General features: G+C 39.1%; 1 protein-coding gene across 2 annotated transcripts in view; it reads right to left on the bottom strand.

Annotated features, from left to right (window-relative positions):
• Positions 1-19,095, bottom strand: part of ACADL (acyl-CoA dehydrogenase long chain) — a 52,448-nt gene extending 33,353 nt beyond the window's left edge. The window contains exons 1-4 of one of the 2 annotated variants that reach the window (XM_058706239.1): positions 18,866-19,094; positions 13,569-13,724; positions 5,441-5,578; positions 3,505-3,669 (exon numbers count right to left, since the gene is read on the bottom strand). In XM_058706239.1, the coding sequence (XP_058562222.1) occupies positions 3,505-3,669; positions 5,441-5,578; positions 13,569-13,724; positions 18,866-18,942 (536 nt within the window). In that variant the 5' untranslated portion in view covers positions 18,943-19,094. Of the gene's footprint in view, positions 1-3,504; positions 3,670-5,440; positions 5,579-13,568; positions 13,725-18,865 lie in introns of both variants that reach the window. The other variant, XM_058706248.1, reaches the window with a different exon arrangement.
• Positions 19,096-20,691: the final 1,596 nt, after the last annotated feature.

Below are 20,691 nucleotides of genomic sequence, written 5' to 3'. Positions count from 1 at the left end.
TTTTATGGTTTCAGGTCTCACATTAAGGTCTTATACATTTGAGTTTATTTTCATGTATAGTGTAAAATGGTCCAGTTTAATTCTTTTGCATGTAGGTGTCCAGTTTTTGCAACACCATTTGTTGAAGAGAGTTTTTCTAATTGTATATTATTTCCTCCTTTGTCAAGGATTAATTGACCATATAATTGTGGCTTTATTTCTGGGTTTTCTATTCTATTCCATTGATCTATGTGTCTATCTTTATGCTAGTATTATACTATTTTGATTAGTACAGCTTTGTAATATGACTTGTAATATAACTGGAACATTCTCCAGAATAGATCACATATTAGGCTACAAAACAAGTTTCAACAAATTCAAAAAGATCAAAGTCATAGCACGCATCTTTTCTGACCACAACATTATGAAACTAGAAATCAACCACCAGAAAAAATCTAGAAAGAGCACAAATACAGGGAGGTTAAATAACATGCTACTAAGCAATTAATGGGTCAAATAAGAAATCAAAGAAAAATCAAAAAGTACATAGAAACAAATAAAAATAAAACACAGTAGAATGCAGCAAAAGCAGCTCTAAGAGGGAAGTTTATAGTATTATAGATCTACCTGAAGAAGCAAGAAAAATCTCAAATAAACAACCTAGCCTTACACCTAAAGGAGCTAGAAAAAGAAGAACAAACAAAACCCCAAACCAGGAGAAGGAAGGAAATAATAGAGCAGAAATAAATAATATAGAAACTAAAACAGCAACAAAAACAACAAACAAAACAATAGAACAATCAATGAATCCAGGAGCTGGCTCTTTGAAAACATGAACAAAATTGATAAACCTCTAGCAAGACTCATCCCGAAAGAAAGAAAGAAAGAAAGAAAGAAAGAAAGAGAGAGAGAAAGAAAGACAGAAAGACAGACAGACAGAAAGAAAGAAACAAAGAAAGAAAAAGAAAAAGAAGGGGCGCCTGGGTGGCGCAGTCGGTTAAGCGTCCGACTTCAGCCAGGTCACGATCTCGCGGTCCGTGAGTTCGAGCCCCGTGTCAGGCTCTGGGCTGATGGCTCGGAGCCTGGAGGCTGTTTCCGATTCTGTGTCTCCCTCTCTCTCTGCCCCTCCCCCGTTCATGCTCTGTCTCTCTCTGTCCCAAAAATAAATAAAAAACGTTGAAAAAAAAAAAATTAAAAAAAAAAAAAAAAAAGAAAAAGAAAAAGAAGACCCAAATAAGCAAAATCACAAATGAAAGAAGAAAAATAACCAATACCACAGAAACACAAACAATTGTAAGAGATATGGAAAATTTTATACCTAGAAGAAATGGATAAATTCCTAGAAACATATAATTTACCAAAACTGAAGCAGGATAATATAGAATATTGGAACAGAGCAATTACCAACAAGGAAAGTGAATTAATAATCAAAAAACTTCCAGCAAACAATAGTTCAAGATCAGTCAGCTTCATAGGCAAATTCTACCAAACATGTAAAGAAGAGTTAATACCTATTCTTCTCAAACTATTTCAAAAAATATTGGGCACCTGGGTGGCTCAGTTGGTTAAGCATCCAGCTCTTGATTTGGCTCAGATCATGATCTTAGAATCGTGCTGGGCTCTGTGCTGGCACCCTGCTTGGGATTCTCTCTCTCCCTCTCTCTCTCTCTGCCCATCCCCCACTTGTGTTCGCATGCTCTCTCTCTCTCTCAATAAACAAACAAACAAATAAATAAATAAACATAAAAAGAAACTATTCCAAAAAAATAGAATAGGAAGGAACACTTCCAAATTCATTCTATGAGGTCAGTATTACTCTGATACCAAAATCAGATAGCCACCACAAAAAACGTGCACTACAGGCTAAAATCTCTGATGAACATAGATACAAAAATCCTCAACAAAATCCTAGCAAAACGAATCCAGCAATACATTAAAAAAAATCATTTACCATGTTATTCCCAATCGACGTGATAAATCACCTCAATAAGAGAAAGAGTAGATGCAGAAAAAAAACCATTTGATGAAGTGCAACATCCATTCATGATAAAAGCTCTCAACAAAGTAGGTCTAGTGGGAACATATCTCAACATAATAAAAGTGTCATATGAAAAACCTACTGTGAACATCATACTCAATGGGGGAAAACTAAAAGTTTTTCCCTTAAGGTCAGGAACAACACAGAACTGTCCACTGTCACCACTTTTAGTCCACATTGTACTGAAAGTCCTAGCCACAGCAATTAGACAACAAAAAGAAATAAAAATGCATCCAAATTGGTAATGAATAAGTAAAACTTTTGCTATTTACAGATAACATGATACTATATATAGAAAACCCTAAAGACTCCATCAAAAATGTATTGGAACTGAAATGGATTCAGTAAAGTTGCAGGCTACAAAATCAATGTACAGAAATCTGTTGCATTCCTGTATACTAATAATGAAGCAGCAGAAAGAGAAATTAAGAAAATAATCCCATTTATACTTGTACCAAAAATAATGAAATATCTAGGAATAAACTTAACCAAAGAGGTGAAAGACCCATACTCTGAAAACTATAAAACACTGATGAAAGAAATTCAATACAACACAAAGAAATGGAGAGACATTCCATGTCATGGGTTGGAATAACAAATACAGTTAAAATACCTATACCACCCAAAGAAATCTTCAGATTTAATGCAATCCCTATCAAAATACTAATAGCATTTTTCATAGAACTGGAACAAACTATCCTAAAATTTGTATAGAATCACCAAGGACCCCGAATAGCAAAGTGATCTTGAAAAACAAAACAAAACAAAACAAAACAAAACTGGAGGTGTCACAATTCGAGATTTCAATTATATTGTAAAGCTGTCATATCTCAGTTTACATGTAACTACTTTTTATAGGCCTTCTCTAGCACTCATATCTAAATTCATTTTTCCCTTTTCTACCAAACACACATACACCATTAGTCTCTAGCATGGCACCATGTTCCCTTCATAGTACTTACCATAATTTATAATTAGGAATATATTTATTTTTGTGTTTCTCATTATTCTCCTCAATAAGCACAGAGACTACATCTGCTCTAGTTCACCACTGTGTATGTGGCACATTACAGGCACTTAGTAAGTAACCTTCAAATGACTGAATAAACGATCTTATTCTTTCTCATTGCTCCAATTCTTGCCACCCCAGCTTGCATCCAGAATCCCAAATCTTTCCTGGACATTGCCATGTGAATGTCACACCACATCCAAAATCTACCATGCTCCAAATTCTAGTCATACCCTACCATTTTATTTGCATTGCCCTATTTAATATCTGAAAAACAGCATATATTATGTTTTATTGTTCTTTATATATGATAAGGCCTTATTTTCCTACTAGGCTTTGAAGTTACTTGAGATTGTAAATTGAGCTCGTGTTAATCTTTGTATCCTTCCTCGTACATCATGCAAATGTTTATACTGTGAAAATATTTGCTATTAGGGCACTGCTTCCAAAAATCAAAACCAGATCAATGTTGATTTACCTTCCAGCCCCAGGCTCTGTCATTGCTAGGGCGCCAATACATTTCCCAGCAGTCATCTGGGGGATGAAGTGCTTAATCTGTTCTTCAGAGCCATAGTTTACAATATAGGGCATGACAATATCTGAATGAAGACTAAAACCTGGGCCTGTACAATTTGAATATGCTCTTAGAGAGAGAAAAAAGAAGAAAATTTAAAGCACAAAATAGTTATTTTGTTCTGCTTTCAGTTTCTTTGATTTTCAACTAAAGAACAACAAATCAATAAATCTTATCACATTGTGTCACAATAGCCTGTCTCCCCACAAACCTAGAGCTCCTGAGGATTTTCTCTTTGTTTTTACTAATCTTTTAATTTTTGCACATTGACAGTACTGTAACAGAGCTCCATGAGTACTTACCTAATGAATTAAAAGATAAAACATTTCAAAGTATGGATCACCTACAAGTATATTACCCTAACATAGCAACTGTTTTCATTTTGGCAAATTACCTTTGCCCATAAGCATATATTCTAATACAGTTGCAGTCGTGGTGTGAATTTGTACTTAACTAATTTTTTTTAAGTGTTTATTTATTTTTGAGAGAGAGAGACAGAGTGTAAGTAGAGAAGGGGCAGAGTGAGAGGGAGACGTAGAATCCAAGGCAGGCTCCAGGCTCTGAGTTGTCAGCACAGAGACTGTCTGATGCAGGGCTCAAACTCACAAACCGTGAGATCATGACCTGAGCCGAAGTCGGATGCTTAACCAATTGAGCCACCCAGGCATCTCGTTAACTATTTTTTTTTTTTTTATTACTATATGGCATGAAAAAGTCCTTTTTTTTTTTTTTTACATGTTGTCACAACGATAATCTGAAATAGCTATAAAGTATTCCAAATTGTTTATGTAATATAATTTACATTTTTTTTTTATAATTTACTTATTCATTCTCCCAATACCAGACATTTAGATTGCTTCCATATTTGGATGTTTATGATCTAACGTGATAATGATTTCTGTACATAGCTCCTCTTTTTTCTATTAAATTATTTCCTTAAGATAAATTCTCCAAAGTGATGCCCTGGATCAAAGAGCAGAAACATTTTCATTTTTTGAATGAAAATTGGTGAATGCTTCACCAAAGCATTTGTTGTTCTAATTTATAATGCCACTAATAGTGTGAGTATGCCATTTTCATGGCAACCTTGTCAGCAGAGGGTATTATGATTTTGAATTTTCACTGACTTTTGCAAATACTCAAAATGATCACCTCCAGGTTAATTTAATTTACATTTGATTGGCAGTAAGGGTGAGCTTTTTTCATCTAGAAGAACCTATTTGGGGGTGTCTAGGTGGCTCAGTTGGTTAAGCATCCTCCTTCGGCTCAGGTCATGATCTTGTGGTTCGTGAGTTGGAGCCCCTTGTGGGGCTCTGTGCTGACAGCTCAGAGGTTGGAGCCTGCTTCTGATTCTGTGTCTTCTTCTGTCTGCCCCTCCCCTGTTCATACTCTGTGTGTGTGTGTCTCTCTCTCTCAAAAATAAATAAACATTAAATAATTTTTTAATAAAAAAATAAAAGAATCTATTTGTATTTTGTTTTGATGAACTGTTGGTTCAAATCTTTTGCCCATTCATCAACTGAAACCTTTATTTCTTCTTATATACTAAACTTTAAGTATATTTGATGGGGATATTTTTCCACTTTTTTTGTAAAAGAAGAAAATGAACACATAAGGCAATTAGAAATGAAGTAATCTCTAATTTTCAGCAGCAACTATTTTAATAACTTAATAGGGCATTTTTCTATCTTCACACATTAAAAAATGTGCAAATGATACATATATTCATTCGCATTTTAGTTTTCAATATTATAAGATTAGAAAGCATATTTTATCATCTCAGAAAAGTGAGCAGTGTGCTTACAAAACAAGATTCCACCTCAGATGTCTGCATACTTACTGTTCTTCCCACATTATAGCTGCTGAATACAAGTCTCCACCAATACCACCATGATGCTTTGCAATATTGACACCGAGAAGTCCTTGTTTGCCAGCTTTTTCCCAAAGCTCCCTGCTCACTTCTCCAGCTTTCTCCCATCTGCAAATAGCAAACATTTTAAAATCAGAGAAGCTTTTTTCATGTTATTTAAATGGTCATAATTTGAATTTATGAATGATCTTGTACAGGAATGTTCCTTTAAGGTAATTGTTGTTGACATTGGCCATAACTTTCTATTTGCATTGGACTCTTTCATCATTTCTCTCCTTATTCTCTTCTTTACTTCTTCATATTTGCCACTGTTCTCCTACCTTGACTTTTCATCAGACCTATAAATTACATGTACTGACATTCATGGGTACAGTTTGTCTCAGCTGGTCCTCTTAAGATGGAATCTTAGTTGTGCCATATAGTCATGGGAATCTGTCCAACTTATCCTGTAAAGGCAATAGCCCTCTGTATATTTCCTTAAAGTGCTGAACTTAACAAGATGAGCACATAAAAAGGTGACAAGAGCAGACAATCTTATTACAGTTTAAGTTGGAACAACAGAAGCACATAAGCATCTTGCAGCACAACTGCTGTCCAATGAACTTCTGAAAAGAGTGGACATTCGAATAAGATTGTGCAACCTCTGCTTTTTTAAAAACAAGAATAGCAGAGCGCCTGGGTGGCAAGGTCAGTTAAACTGTTAAGCATCTGACTCATGATTTCAGCTCAGGTTATGATCTCACAGTTTGTGAGATGGAGCGCTGCACTGGGCTCTGTGCTGACGGCTTGGGATTCTCTCCCTCTCTCCCTCTGCCCCTGCTCTGCTCACACGTGCACTCGCTCATTCTCTCTCTCTCTCAAAATAAATAAACATTTTTACAAAATGAGACAGGCATGATGAGGAAAGAGATAGCTAGTTGGAAATAAAGAATCTGAGAATTTTTGTTTCATTTTATTTTTTTAAGTGTGAGTTAGATATACTTACCAAAAATGAGGTATATTTTTGGAGATACTGATGAAAGGGAAACACAGACGCCTCAAGAAATTTTAAAAGAGTTTGATTATCATGTGTGTTTTGATGTACATATTGCCTAAATTAGCTTTGGAAACATTTTTATCATTAATCTCAAATCTGTCAACTTCTATCATTTTTACTTCAAATCTTCATCAATAATTTTTCTGGAACAAAGTTTCGAATCAGTAGAGTAATGAATAAAAAAGATTCTCCTAGAGTGTACCATAATAAATTTCTTTCTTTCTTTCTTTCTTTCTTTCTTTCTTTCTTTCTTTCTTTCTTTTTCTTTCTTTTTAGAAATAGTTGCTTTTCACCAAAGACTAGTCATGGCATTAGGTTTAGCTAATTTTGGTCATTTTTATAGAGAAAGCATTAATAAAATCTTAATGGAAGCTATATAAATATGTTTTAAAAAACATTTTAATTATAGTAAATTACTGGCAGTGAATGAATTTTAGAAATATAGCAAAATCCTACTTTCATAGAAATGAGAGTATTTTGGTCAAAAAAGTAGGTGACCACTGCCTAAATAACCCAGAAAACCACCAGAAGACTAGCAGAACGGAGTCTCGGGAGCCAAGCACAGACGAGAGGCCCACGGAAGAGGGTAGGAAGGGTGGTGAGGCGGTGCGCGCTCCACGGACTGGTGGGAGGGAGCCGGGGCGGAGGGGCAGCCTCCCGGCGAAGCAGAGCCCCCGAGTCTGGCTTGCAAAAGCTGAGGGGCCGGACGGAGTGTGTTCCGACAGCGAGAGGGACCTGACATCTGGAAGGTTATAAACTAACAGCTCTGCTCGGAGAACGGGAGGGCTGGGGGACAAAAGGAGGGAGAGTTGCTGAGCCCCGGGACGACAGAGCTCAGCCTGGCGGGGAACAAAGGCGCTCGCCAGCGCCATCTCCCTCGCCCATCCCCCAGCCAAAATCCCAAAGGGAACCAGTTCCTGCCAGGGAACTTGCTCGCTGGGTGCAAACACCCAACTCTGTGCTTCTGCGGAGCCTAACCTCCGGCAGCGGATCTGACTCCCTCCCGCTGCCACAGGGCCCCTCCTGAAGTGGATCACCTAAGGAGAAGCGAGCTAAGCCTGCCCCTCCTGCCCCCGTGCACCTTGCCTACCCACCCCAGCTAATACGCTAGATCCCCAGCACCATAAGCCTGGCAGTGTGCAAGTAGCCCAGACGGGCCACGCCACCCCACAGTGAATCCCGCCCCTAGGAGAGGGGAAGAGAAGGCACACACCAGTCTGACTGTGGCCCCAGCGGTGGGCTGGGGGCAGACATCAGGTTGGACTGCGGCCCCACCCACCAACCCCAGTTATACACCACAGCACAGGGGAAGTGCCCTGCAGGTCCTCACCACTCCAGGGACTATCCAAAATGACCAAACGGAAGAATTCCCCTCAGAAGAATCTCCAGGAAATAACAACAGCTAATGAACTGATCAAAAAGGATTTAAATAATATAACAGAAAGTGAATTTAGAAAAATAGTCATAAAATTAATCGCTGGGCTTGAAAACAGTATAGAGGACAGCAGAAAATCTATTGCTACAGATATCAAGGGACTAAGGAACAATCAGGAGGAGCTGAAAAACCCTTTCAACGAGATGCAAAATAAAATGGAAATGACCACGACTCAGATTGAAGAGGCAGAGGAGAGAATAGGTGAACTAGAAGATAAAATTATGGAAAAAGAGGAAGCTGAGAAAAAGAGAGATAAAAAAATCCAGGAGTATGAGGGGAAAATTAGAGAACTAAGTGATACACTAAAAAGAAATAATATACGCAAATGTGGTATCCCAGAGGAGGAAGAGAGAGGGAAAGGTGCTGAAGGGGTACTTGAAGAAATCATAGCTGAGAACTTCCCTGAACTGGGGAAGGAAAAAGGCATTGAAATCCAAGAGGCACAGAGAACTCCCTTCAGACGTAACTTGAATCGATCTTCTGCACGACATATCATAGTGAAACTGGAAAAATACAAGGATAAAGAGAAAATTCTGAAAGCAGCAAGGGATAAACGTGCCCTCACATATAAAGGGAGACCTATAAGACTCGTGACTGATCTCTCCTTTGAAACTTGGCAGGGCAGAAAGAAATGGCGGGAAATCTTCAATGTGATGAACAGAAAAAAATATGCAGCCAAGAATCCTTTATCCAGCAAGTCTGTCATTTAGAATAGAAGGAGAGATAAAGGTCTTCCCAAACAAACAAAAACTGAAGGAATTCGTCACCACTAAACCAGCCCTACAAGAGATCCTAAGGGGGATCCTGTGAGACAAAGTACCAGAGACATCGCTACGAGCATAAAACATACAGACATCACGATGACTCTAAAACCGTATCTTTCTATAATAACACTGAATGTAAATGGATTAAATGTGCCAACCAAAAGACATAGGGTATCAGAATGGATAAAAAAAACAAGACCCATCTATTTGCTGTCTAAAAGAGACTCATTTTGGACCTCAGGACACCATTAGATTGAGAGTGAGGGGATGGAGAACTATTTATCATGCTACTGGAAGCCAAAAGAAAGCTGGAGTAGCCATACTTATATCAGACAAACTAGACTTTAAATTAAAGGCTGTAACAAGAGATGAAGAAGGGCATTATATAATAATTACAGGGTCTATCCATCAGGAAGAGCTAACAATTATAAATGTCTATGCGCCGAATACCAGAGCCCCCAAATATATAAAACAATTACTCACAAACATAAGCAACCTTATTGATAAGAATGTGGTAATTGCAGGGGACTTTAACACTCCACTTACAGAAATGGATAGATCATCTAGACACACCGTCAATAAAGAAACAAGGGCCCTGAATGATACATTGGATCAAATGGACTTGACAGATGTATTTAGAACTCTGCACCCCAAAGCAACAGAATATACTTTCTTCTCGAGTGCACATGGAACATTCTCCAAGATAGATCATATACTGGGTCACAAAACAGCCCTTCATAAGTATACAAGAATTGAAATTATACCATGCATACTTTCAGACCACAATGCTATGAAGCTTGAAATCAACCACAGGAAAAAGTCTGGAAAACCTCCAAAAGCATGGAGGTTAAAGAACACCCTACTAAAGAGTGAGTGGGTCAACCAGGCAATTAGAGAAGAAATTAAAAAATATATGGAAACAAGCGAAAATGAAAATACAACAATCCAAACGCTTTGGGATGCAGCGAAGGCACTCGTGAGAGGAAAATACATTGCAATCCAGGCCTATCTCAAGAAACAAGAAAAATCCCAAATACAAAATCTAACAGCATACCTAAAGGAAATAGAAGCAGAACAGCAAAGGCAGCCTAAACCCAGCAGAAGAAGAGAAATAATAAAGATCACAGCAGAAATAAACAATATAGAATCTAAAAAAACTGTAGAGCAGATCAGTGAAACCAAGAGTTGGTTTTTTGAAAAAATAAACAAAATTGACAAACCTCTAGCCAGGCTTCTCAAAAAGAAAAGGGAGATGACCCAAATAGATAAAATCTTGAATGAAAATGGAATTATTACAACCAATCCCTCAGAGATACAATCAATTATCAGGGAATACTATGAAAAATTATATGCCAACAAATTGGACAACCTGGAAGAAATGGACAAATTCCTAAACACCCACACTCTTCCAAAACTCAATCAGGAGGAAATAGAAAGCTTGAACAGACCCATAACCAGTGAGGAAATTGAATCAGTAATCAAAAATCTCCCAACAAGTAAGAGTCCAGGACCAGATGGCTTCCCAGGGGAGTTCTACCAGACGTTTAAAGCAGAAATAATACCTATCCTTCTCAAGGTATTCCAAAAAATAGAAAGGGAAGGAAAACTTCCAGACTCATTCTATGAAGCCACCATTACTTTGATTCCTAAACCAGACAGAGACCCAGTAAAAAAAGAGAACTACAGGCCAATATCCCTGATGAATATGGATGCAAAAATTCTCAATAAGATACTAGCAAATCGAATTCAACGGCATATAAAAAGAATTATTCACCATGATCAAGTGGGATTCATTCCTGGGATGCAGGGCTGGTTCAACATTCGCAAATCAATCAACGTGATGCATCACATTAATAAAAGAAAAGAGAAGAACCATATGATCCTGTCAATCGATGCAGAAAAGGCCTTTGACAAAATTCAGCACCCTTTCTTAATAAAAACCCTTGAGAAAGTCGGGATAGAAAGGACATACTTAAACACCATAAAAGCCATTTATGAAAAGCCCACAGCTAACATCATCCTCAATGGGGAAAAACTGAGAGCTTTTTCCCTGAGATCAGGAACACGACAGGGATGCCCACTCTCACCGCTGTTGTTTAACATAGTGTTGGAAGTTCTAGCATCAGCAATCAGACAACAAAAGGAAATCAAAGGCATCCAAATTGGCAAAGATGAAGTCAAGCTTTTGCTTTTTGCAGATGACATGATACTATACATGGAAAATCCGAAAGACTCCACCAAAAGTCTGCTAGAACTGATACATGAATTCAGCAAAGTTGCAGGATACAAAATCAATGTACAGAAATCAGTTGCATTCTTATACACTAACAATGAAGCAACAGAAAGACAAATAAAGAAACTGATCCCATTCACAATTGCACCAAGAAGCATAAAATACCTAGGAATAAATCTAACCAAGGATATAAAAGATCTGTATGCTGAAAACTATAGAAAGCTTATGAAGGTATTGAAGAAGATATAAAGAAATGGAAAGACATTCCCTGCTCATGGATTGGAAGAATAAATATTGTCAAAATGTCAATACTACCCAAAGCTATCTACACATTCAATGCAATCCCAATCAAAATTGCACCAGCATTCTTCTCGAAACCAGAACAAGCAATCCTAAAATTCATATGGAACCACAAAAGGCCCCGAATAGCCAAAGTAATTTTGAAGAAGAAGACCAAAGCAGGAGGCATCACAATCCCAGACTTTAGCCTCTACTACAAAGCTGTCATCATCAAGACAGCATGGTATTGGCACAAAAACAGACACATAGACCAATGGAATAGAATAGAAACCCCAGAACTAGACCCACAAACGTATGGCCAACTCATCTTTGACAAAGCAGGAAAGAACATCCAATGGAAAAAAGACAGTCTCTTTAACAAATGGTGCTGGGAGAACTGGACAGCAACATGCAGAAGGTTGAAACTAGACCACTTTCTCACACCATTCACAAAAATAAACTCAAAATGGATAAAGGACCTGAATGTGAGACAGGAAACCATCAAAACCCTAGAGGAGAAAGCAGGAAACGACCTCTCTGACCTCAGCCGTAGCAATCTCTTACTCGACACATCCCCAAAGGCAAGGGAATTAAAAGCAAAAGTGAATTACTGGGACCTTCTGAAGATAAAAAGCTTCTGCACAGCAAAGGAAACAACCAACAAAACTAAAAGGCAACCAACGGAATGGGAAAACATATTTGCAAATGACATATCGGACAAAGGGCTAGTATCCAAACTCTATAAAGAGCTCACCAAACTCCACATCCGAAAAACAAATAACCCAGTGAAGAAATGGGCAGAAAACATGAATAGACATCTCTAAAGAAGACATCCGGATGGCCAACGGACACATGAAAAGATGCTCAACGTTGCTCCTTATCAGGGAAATACAAATCAAAACCACACTCAGATATCACCTCACGCCAGTCAGAGTGGCCAAAATGAACAAATCAGGAGACTATAGATGCTGGAGAGGATGTGGAGAAATGGGAACCCTCTTGCACTGTTGGTGGGAATGCAAATTGGTGCAGCCGCTCTGGAAAACAGTGTGGAGGTTCCTCAGAAAATTAAAAATAGACCTACCCTATGACCCAGCAATAGCACTGCTAGGAATTGACCCAAGGGATACAGGAGTACTGATGCATAGGGGCACTTGTACCCCAATGTTTAGAGCAGCACTCTCAACAATAGCCAAATTGTGGACAGAGCCTAAATGTCCATCAACTGATGAATGGATAAAGAAATTGTGGTTTATATACACAATGGAGTACTATGTGGCAATGAGAAAGAACGAAATATGGCCCTTTGTAGCAATGTGGATGGAACTAGAGAGTGTGATGCTAAGTGAAATAAGCCATACAGAGAAAGACAGATACCATATGTTTTCACTCTTATGTGGATCCTGAGAAACTTAACAGAAACCCATGCGGGAGGGGAAGGAAAAAAAAAAAAAGAGGTTAGAGAGGGAGAGAGCCAAAGCATAGGAGACTCTTAAAAACTGAGAACAAACTGAGGGTTGATGGGGGGGAGGGAGGGAGGGGAGGGTGGGTGATGGGTATTGAGGAGGGCACCTTTTGGGATGAGCACTGGGTGTTGTATAGAAACCAATTTGACAATAAATTTCATATATTGAAAAAAAAAGTAGGTGATCAGTAATTAATCAGTTAAGCAATATACATCTCATCCAGTAGTAAAAATACTTTAAGGTGGTCCATTGCCAACCAAGATTTGTCAACTGGCCTGTTGAGCTTTCATGTATTTTAATTCACTCATGAAGCAGAAAAAAAAAAAACATTTGGAATTGACTAGTAATTACTTAATTGCCATTTAACCAGAGTATTCAAAATACTACTCTTAGATTGAGCTGCAAATTTTCAAATTTACTTAATTTTATATTCAAATTTACTTTAATTGTATATTTTAAAATTAATTTAAATAGCTTTGGACTAACTTAAGAATCCTGAGATCCTAGAGTATTACAGTTAAGAACAGCAAAATGTTAATAAAGCAATTAATACAGTATATTTTCTGTAGAACAACATACAACATTCTAGGAAATGGTTCGTTTTTTTCTTTTTTAAATTTATTTATTTTGAAAGAGAGAGAAGAAAGAGAGAGCGGCATACGGAACATGTGAGAGGGAGAGGGGTAGGGAGAGACAGAATCCCAGCAGGCCACGTGTTGTCTGTGCAGAGCCTGACTCAGGGCTCAAACTCATGAACCCTGAGATCATGACCTGAGCCAAAATCAAGAGTCAGACACTTAACCGACTGAGCCACCTAGGCGCCCCTAGGAAATGGTTCTCAATGTTCTCTATGCAAATTACTTTAAAGGAAAATGTACCACTTACTCTGCGTGGTGAGGAATCACTTCTTCTTGAAAAAACTTCCTTACACTTTCCCGGAAAATGTCATGTTCTGAAGAAAAGATTCTTCGAGTTCCTATATCTGTTAATTTTTCAGCAGAAGGAGTTTCTAGACGTTTCTCCTCTCCGGAATGAGAAAATCTTTAAAATATATGTATACATTAAGAAAATTAAGTGAAATTGTTACCCTTCATACCCAAATTAATGCCACCGAACAACATGGAAAAATGCTGATTTTCTTTCCCCCAGAGACACTATAGAGGTAGGTAGGAAGAGTGTGAAATTCGACAGACCTGAACATTCAGACAAATCTGAACATTACCACTTTTGATAGGATCTACCTCACCTGGATGAGATCAAGTAGTATGTTCTTACTCAGCTCACTCTTCACTTCCAAACCCATGACTAACCTACATGTCTGAGTTGAGGTAAAATGGTGTTATCACATGATGCAAATTAAATGATGTAAAAATTCCAAAACCACCATAGAATATTGATAAGTGTTCATGTCATGTACAATATTTAAGATATTAACATTTCCAAATTACTATTTCATACAGTACCACCATAGCATATTGAAAAGTTTTCATGTCATGTACAATATTTAAGATGATATTAACATTTCCAAATTACTATTTCATTCAGAATCGCACAATTTGAAATGGCAGGTGTGTAAGATACAACTATGGCGATGCTACTGCCATATTAGAGGCAACCTGGGTATAAATTTAAAAAAAAAAATGTCCATGAATCTCTGTAAGGATTAGTACAGAATTATTCAAGATCTTCGGAAACTGACCCTTCCCTCTCCATACCCCCCTCATGTTACACTTAAAATAAGACTGTTTTGTAGTTCCTTTTAGTCCAACAGTCTTCAGATTTATTTCCCTCTTGGGGTACTCCTGAAAAGATTCTGAAAATCTGTGTGTCAGTTTGTATAATTCAAGCTCATATTTAAAAAACAAAACAAAACAAAACTTTTTATCATATATCGAAATAGTAGCAAAGGATGTTTTTCTGTTTTGCATGAAATGCTGTTTGGGGTTTCTCTCTTCCTTAAATGGACCCTTGTTTGTTTGTTTGTTTTCTCTTTCCTTTCCTCCTCCTCTCCTTCTTCACATTTTTGTTTAAAAGACAGTCTTATTTATGGGCAATCAGGTTGTCTCAACCTTTTTTTCCCCATGAAATGAATTATTTTTACTTTATGCATTTTCATTTAACGCTATGAATTGAGTTGTGTCCCTCCCAAATTCATGTTGAAGCTCTAACTCCCACTGTGATTTTACTGAGTTAGTTAAATGAAGTCATGTGGGTGGGATCCTAATCCAAGAGGATATGTGGCCTTGTGACAGGAAGAGAGATCTCTCTCTCTCTCTGTCTCGCTCTCCAAAGAAGGCAGCCATCTACAAACAAGAAACAGCGCTCTCACCAGCACTTTGATCTTGGGTTATCCAGTCTTTAGAACTATGAGAAATAAATTTCTGTTATTTAGGCCACCCAGTCTATGGTATTTTGTTATGGCAGCATGAGCTGAGTAATACATTTAACATGCATTTTCTGTCATTGTGCTTTAGGTTTATCTTTTATATGCAACTTTTAGTGGAGTTTATGAATATAATTTGAGATGCTTTTTAGGTAGTAGTCGTTGGTTGTGAACATGCAGTACTACAAATTTTATACTTAGTCTGCCTTTTGCCTTCTTAGTTACTACCCATTCATCCAAATCATCATTTTTAATAGCTTATTCATTCATTTGGTCAACAAATACTTTGAGTACCCTTTATGTACCAAGCACTGTTCAGGTAACTTGGGATACAACAGTGAGCAAAATAAAGATCCCTGTCTCCAGACTCACATTTCTAGAAGGAGAGTCTGAATAACTATACTATTTATAGTAAGGAAGCAAACTAAAGCATATATGAGAAGATGATAAATTCTATGGAAAAGAAAAGCAGAGTAAAGATCAGAGTGTGTGTCTGGAACAAGGCTGGGACATTGGCTGCAGCATGGAATAGTGCGGTCAGGGTAGGTTAAGTTAGAAAAATGAGAATTTGAGCAAACGTCTCAAGGTGACAGTCAAGCAGATTTCTCAGTAGAATTTAAGTCAAGAAAACAGTTAGAGCTGGGTGCATGGGTAGCTCAGTCAGTTAAGCGTCTGACTGCAGCTCAGGTCATGATCTCTTGGTTCGTGGGTTCGAACCCCACATTGGGCTCTGTGCTGACAGCTTAGAGCCTGGAGCCTGCTTCAGATCCTGTGTCTCCCTCTCTCTCTGCCCCTAACCCACTCACATTCTGTCTCCATCTCTCTCAAAAATAAATAAACATTTAAAAAAATGTAAAACTAACAATTAGAGCTTAGCCTGTTAAATTGGTAGAAATTTCTTTTTGTACAGATTTCCTGGTCTTTATAGGGAGAAAAGGGGCCAATTCAGTGAAGTTTTCTTGGTCTTCAAGAAATGGATGTACCAACATACTTGGTGCAAGTGTTTTGGTTTTCTTCTTCATATGCTCTCTTGAATACTTCTGACTGACCTGAAAGTCTTTATTCTTTCTGGCACTTCTTTCACTTTCTAATGTCTTGGTGTATTTAACTTAGAAATATTCCAAGGTTTTCTTAAGGTAATATGGGATATAAAATTTTAAGATCCAGGCAGACTGGAATATAAATTCCATTCTGTTATTTGTTAATTACGTTACCAAATGATTCAGTGTTGCAGAGCACCAGTTGCCTAGTCTCAGCACATTTTTATCCTGAGGAAAAATTCTCAGTATGGAAAAGAAAAGCTATATGGACAAAAGTGTGCATGATAGTTTTATTTCCAATAGCAGGAAATTGGAACCAATCATTTCAATTAGAGGATAAAGTAAATTTTAGTCTATTTGATGTAACGATACAGTGGTATGTAAGACCCCTGTACATCCTGATCTTGTTACCTCTCACTTCATCTACTGTTCGCACTCAATCCACACTTGGTGTCCCTGCTCTTTCTAGAATGCATCAAATACCATCGTGCCTGACAGCTTTTGCTCTAATTGCTTTCTTTTTTTTTTTTTTTTAATTCTTTTAGTGTTTATTTTTGAGAGAGACAGACAGGTAGAGCATGAGCGGGGGGAAGGGCACAGAGCCTGACGCAGAACTCGAACCCACTCTGTGAGATCATGACCTGAGCTGAAGTCCAACCGACTGAGCCACCCAGGCGCCCCTAATTGTTATTTTTAAAAAACTTCATTTACATTATAAAAGGGAGACAGCTTCCACCAACACCTTCAGCAATACTTGGGAACTGGTTACAAATATACAATTTCAGATCTCACCCCAGATCTACTGAATCGAATCTGTATTTTTAAAAAATTTTTTAAGTTTTATTTATTTATTTTGAGAGCGAAAGAGACAGCATGAGCAGGGGAGGAGCAAAGAGAGGGAGAGAGAATCCCAAGCAGGTTTCACACTGTCAGTGCAGAGCCCTATGTGGGGCTCGAACTCACAAACCGTGAGATCATGACCTGAGCTGAAATCAGGAGTTGGATGCCTAACTGACTGAGCCACCCAGGCACCCCAGAATCTATATTTTTAACAACATCCCTGAATGATCCATATGCACATTAAGAAGCCTGCTATAATAAAACAGTCCCAAGCCTATTCAGATGGTCCCTCAGGTCCTCCTTTTCCCAAAATTCCCTGTGAGATTTTCTTCCTATACTTCAACCATAATAACTTACCCCAACAGACATAATGCAGAAACAGATATGAGAATTGGGCTGTCTTCTACTAAATCGGACATTAAAGAATCCATGAAAATGTAAATAATGTCTCTCTTCTTGTTTTGAAAAAGCTATTTTCATAAAAATGTTATTTATGTTAACATGTAATGGGCTTATTATTGTTACTTTTACTTATTTATTATTGAGATATAATTGACATAATACCATTACAGTAGTTTCAGATGCACATGATTTCAATATATGTATTCGCTGTAAATAATCAACACAGTAAGTCTAGTTAACATCCATCACTACACATACTCATTTTTTCCTTCTAATGACAACTTTTAAGATATACTCTTTTAACAACTTTGAAATATACATGCAGTATTAACTATGGTCACTGAGCTGTACATTACATTCCCATGACTTACTTTATAGCTGGAAGTTTGTACCTTTTGACCCCCTTCACCCATTTCCACGCCCTGCCCCCAACCACAAATCTGTTCTCTGTGTCTAGGAGTTCTTTTTTTTTTTTTTTTTTTTGCTTGTTTTCTGTAAGAGTCAACTTCTAAGTGAAATCATACAGTATCTGTCTGACTTACTTCACTTACCATAATCTCTATTGTTCCTTTTAATGAACTAAATTATGTACTTGTACAATTGGTTTTGTAGATATCTTTTGATACCCATATGGATAGACACAACCCCCCCCCCCCCCCCCAATAAAACCAATCTCTGAGGTGGTCCTTTAACTTTCAGGGAATAAAAAAGTAGTGACACCAAAAATCTGAGGATCACACTCTTAAGACGTTCTGGGGAAGAGCTTAGAAAAGTATGTGCATCCTAAAAGTCAGGTCACCGCCTCGGTGAAGTCTTCCCAACTCTCCTCAGGAATAACACACATGTTTCCTCTCCCATAGCATCTCAGAGTTCCACCAATGTTATAATGAGCTAGTTTATCATTCCTGTCATTCTCCTTAATAGCGAATCCCGGACGCTTCCAGTTTATCCGGTGAATGGATTTTATATGATCTAAACCTTCTGATCTTATAAACACTACCTTAATAGGCACAGAGCCACTTAGAAACTCTATTAACTCTTCTGGATTTAATTAATTAAAGGATTTGTTAAATAAATCTCAGTGTCGTTGTGTGATGGGGCTGGTGTCAGGTCTTTGCTGTCCCAGGCTGCCTTCTTCGGGGCACTCCTCCACATAGGCTTCGCAAAGGGTGCTCCTGCGATCTCCAGATCTGCCAGTCGGGGAGTCCCAGTGACCCGTTCACAATCAGGACGCGGCCTTCAGCCACCTTTCTAAGATGAAAGGTTGCAGCCGGAACTCGAGCAACCCCGCGGTGGGCTTTCCCGCGGTGAGGCGGTCACGGCCGACACCCCCGCCCGCCCTCGCCGACGTGGGTCCCACCAGGCCCAGCCCCTATCCGCGGAGTCTCCCGCCCAGACTGGCGCGCCTTGCGCGCCGCCGCGTTCAGGGTCCCCAGGAAAGGTAGGTGTCGCCGCCCGTACCCCGTAGACCACCCCCTGCCCCCGGGCCATTCAGCTGGAGCCCGACGGGCACTGACCTCGCGGCCGGCGGTGAACGCAGGGCACACCGGCCACCCCACATGCGCAGGGAGCTGCGGAGCAGGCGTGCAGCCATGGCTGGACGGCGAAGGGAGGCCGGGGCTCAGTATGCCACTCCTCGGCGACTCTAGGGCGGAGTTTCCCGCGAGCCGACAGTCTTTCACGGTCCTACTCGGCTTAATGGGGATAAATGCGCCCGGCTGCGGAGCCGGAAGCCAGAAGACCTGCCAGCCCTGGAGCAGGCGGGCGGAGCGTAGCCCAGCGTTGCAACACTCCCCTCTTCAGAGTCGCAGCCACCCAAGTAGTATTTGATTTGAATTCCTGCTATGCCAGTTTACAGAAGTCATGGAATACTGTGTAATAACCAACATTCCAACGGGATGATAGTCTGAGCTGTTGAAATTTACGAACTTGGTTTTTGGAGATAGGAAATCTCTGAAGGATTTTGAACTCTAAACAGGGTTTGGCGAGTGGAATTCTAAGGAGGTAAGGGAGGCCATTTTAGACCATTCGACGAGTGAAGGACAGTTATCAAGGCCTGAACTTGGGCAAGTGAAAACAAGATTTTGTGTTAGAAATCAAGAACTTATTTACTGAATGCAGAATATCAGGAAGTTAAAAACTAAAAAGGGAGTTAATACCGATCAGGTATTAATATTAGGTGAATAATACTTGTTGACTTGAGGGAAGCACCGGGCTCCGTGCAAGCTTTCCAAAATTCTAGACTTGGCTGGCTGGTGGTCTTAGGACCTCCGCCATTAGGAGTCTGTGCCGGGTATTTATAAGCTTCATGGGACCAGACTCTTGGTTTTTCAAGATGGTAATTGGCTGATCAAATTACCTGTCTGTATGGGGCAATAAGAGACCTTTTTCTGCATGATCTTGCTGAACGTCTGAAAAAAAATAATACAACACTGCTTTAGAGTGCCTCAGTGTCTGGTCTGAGAATCAGGCAGCAGCAGCACTACATTTTGAATCATAACATTTGATGATGAGGTCCAGGATCCTATAGTTACACATCTCACAGGTGATTTTTTTTAATAGGCTTATTAATTCACTTTTAATTACCTCGTATGAAAACACTGTGGTGGCAACAGCTGGAGACTGGATCCTCTGCATGGAGACTCTTCTGTGTTTTACTAGAAGGTTCATGAACTCCTGTTAGGGAAACTTGGTGAACGGGGCCACGTTCTAGAGGCTGTCTTGTTGAGATAGCCATAGATCTTAGAGATGGCATAAAAGGTGACCTTGGCAAAATTGCCCGTGGTGGCAGTGCAATCTTTGGTGTAGGTGTGTGGCTGTTGTCTCTATCAGTTATCCTCAGCAGCTTCTTGGGCCCAGATGAGTCTAGTGCTTCCAGAGGAAGCACTACCAGGCTAGCCATACCAGTGATGAAATTTGAAGTGGGGTTTGCAAGAAAACGGCTAAGAAAGAATTATTGCGACATCTTTGGTGCAAAAAAGGTGATTTTATTAAAGCACGTAAACAGGACCTATGGGCAGAAAGCGCTGCACTGGGACTGTGAGATGCGACTGATGATAATACTTTCAAGTTTGTGAAGGGAGGGGGGTATAGCTAACTTAGGTCTCCAAGGAATTTCTGGATGCTGAAAGTAGGGTCTCACAGGACCCTGAAGATTTAGCTATTCTCAAGATAAGGTTGCTTTTAGTTTAGTTTTTTTTTTTTTTAACGTTTATTTATTTTTAAGAGAGAGACAAAGTGAGAGTGGGGGAGGGGCAGAGAGAGAGGGAGACAGAATCTGAAGCAGGTTTCAGGCTCTGAGCTGTCAGCACAGGGACTCACACGGGGCTCGAACCCAGGAACC

This window comes from Neofelis nebulosa, chromosome 2 (genome assembly GCF_028018385.1).
Source record: "Neofelis nebulosa isolate mNeoNeb1 chromosome 2, mNeoNeb1.pri, whole genome shotgun sequence".
In the NCBI taxonomy this organism is placed as follows: domain Eukaryota; kingdom Metazoa; phylum Chordata; class Mammalia; order Carnivora; family Felidae; genus Neofelis; species Neofelis nebulosa.
The sequence above is the reverse complement of the archived record's forward strand: the minus strand, read 5'-3'. Positions and strand labels throughout refer to the sequence as shown.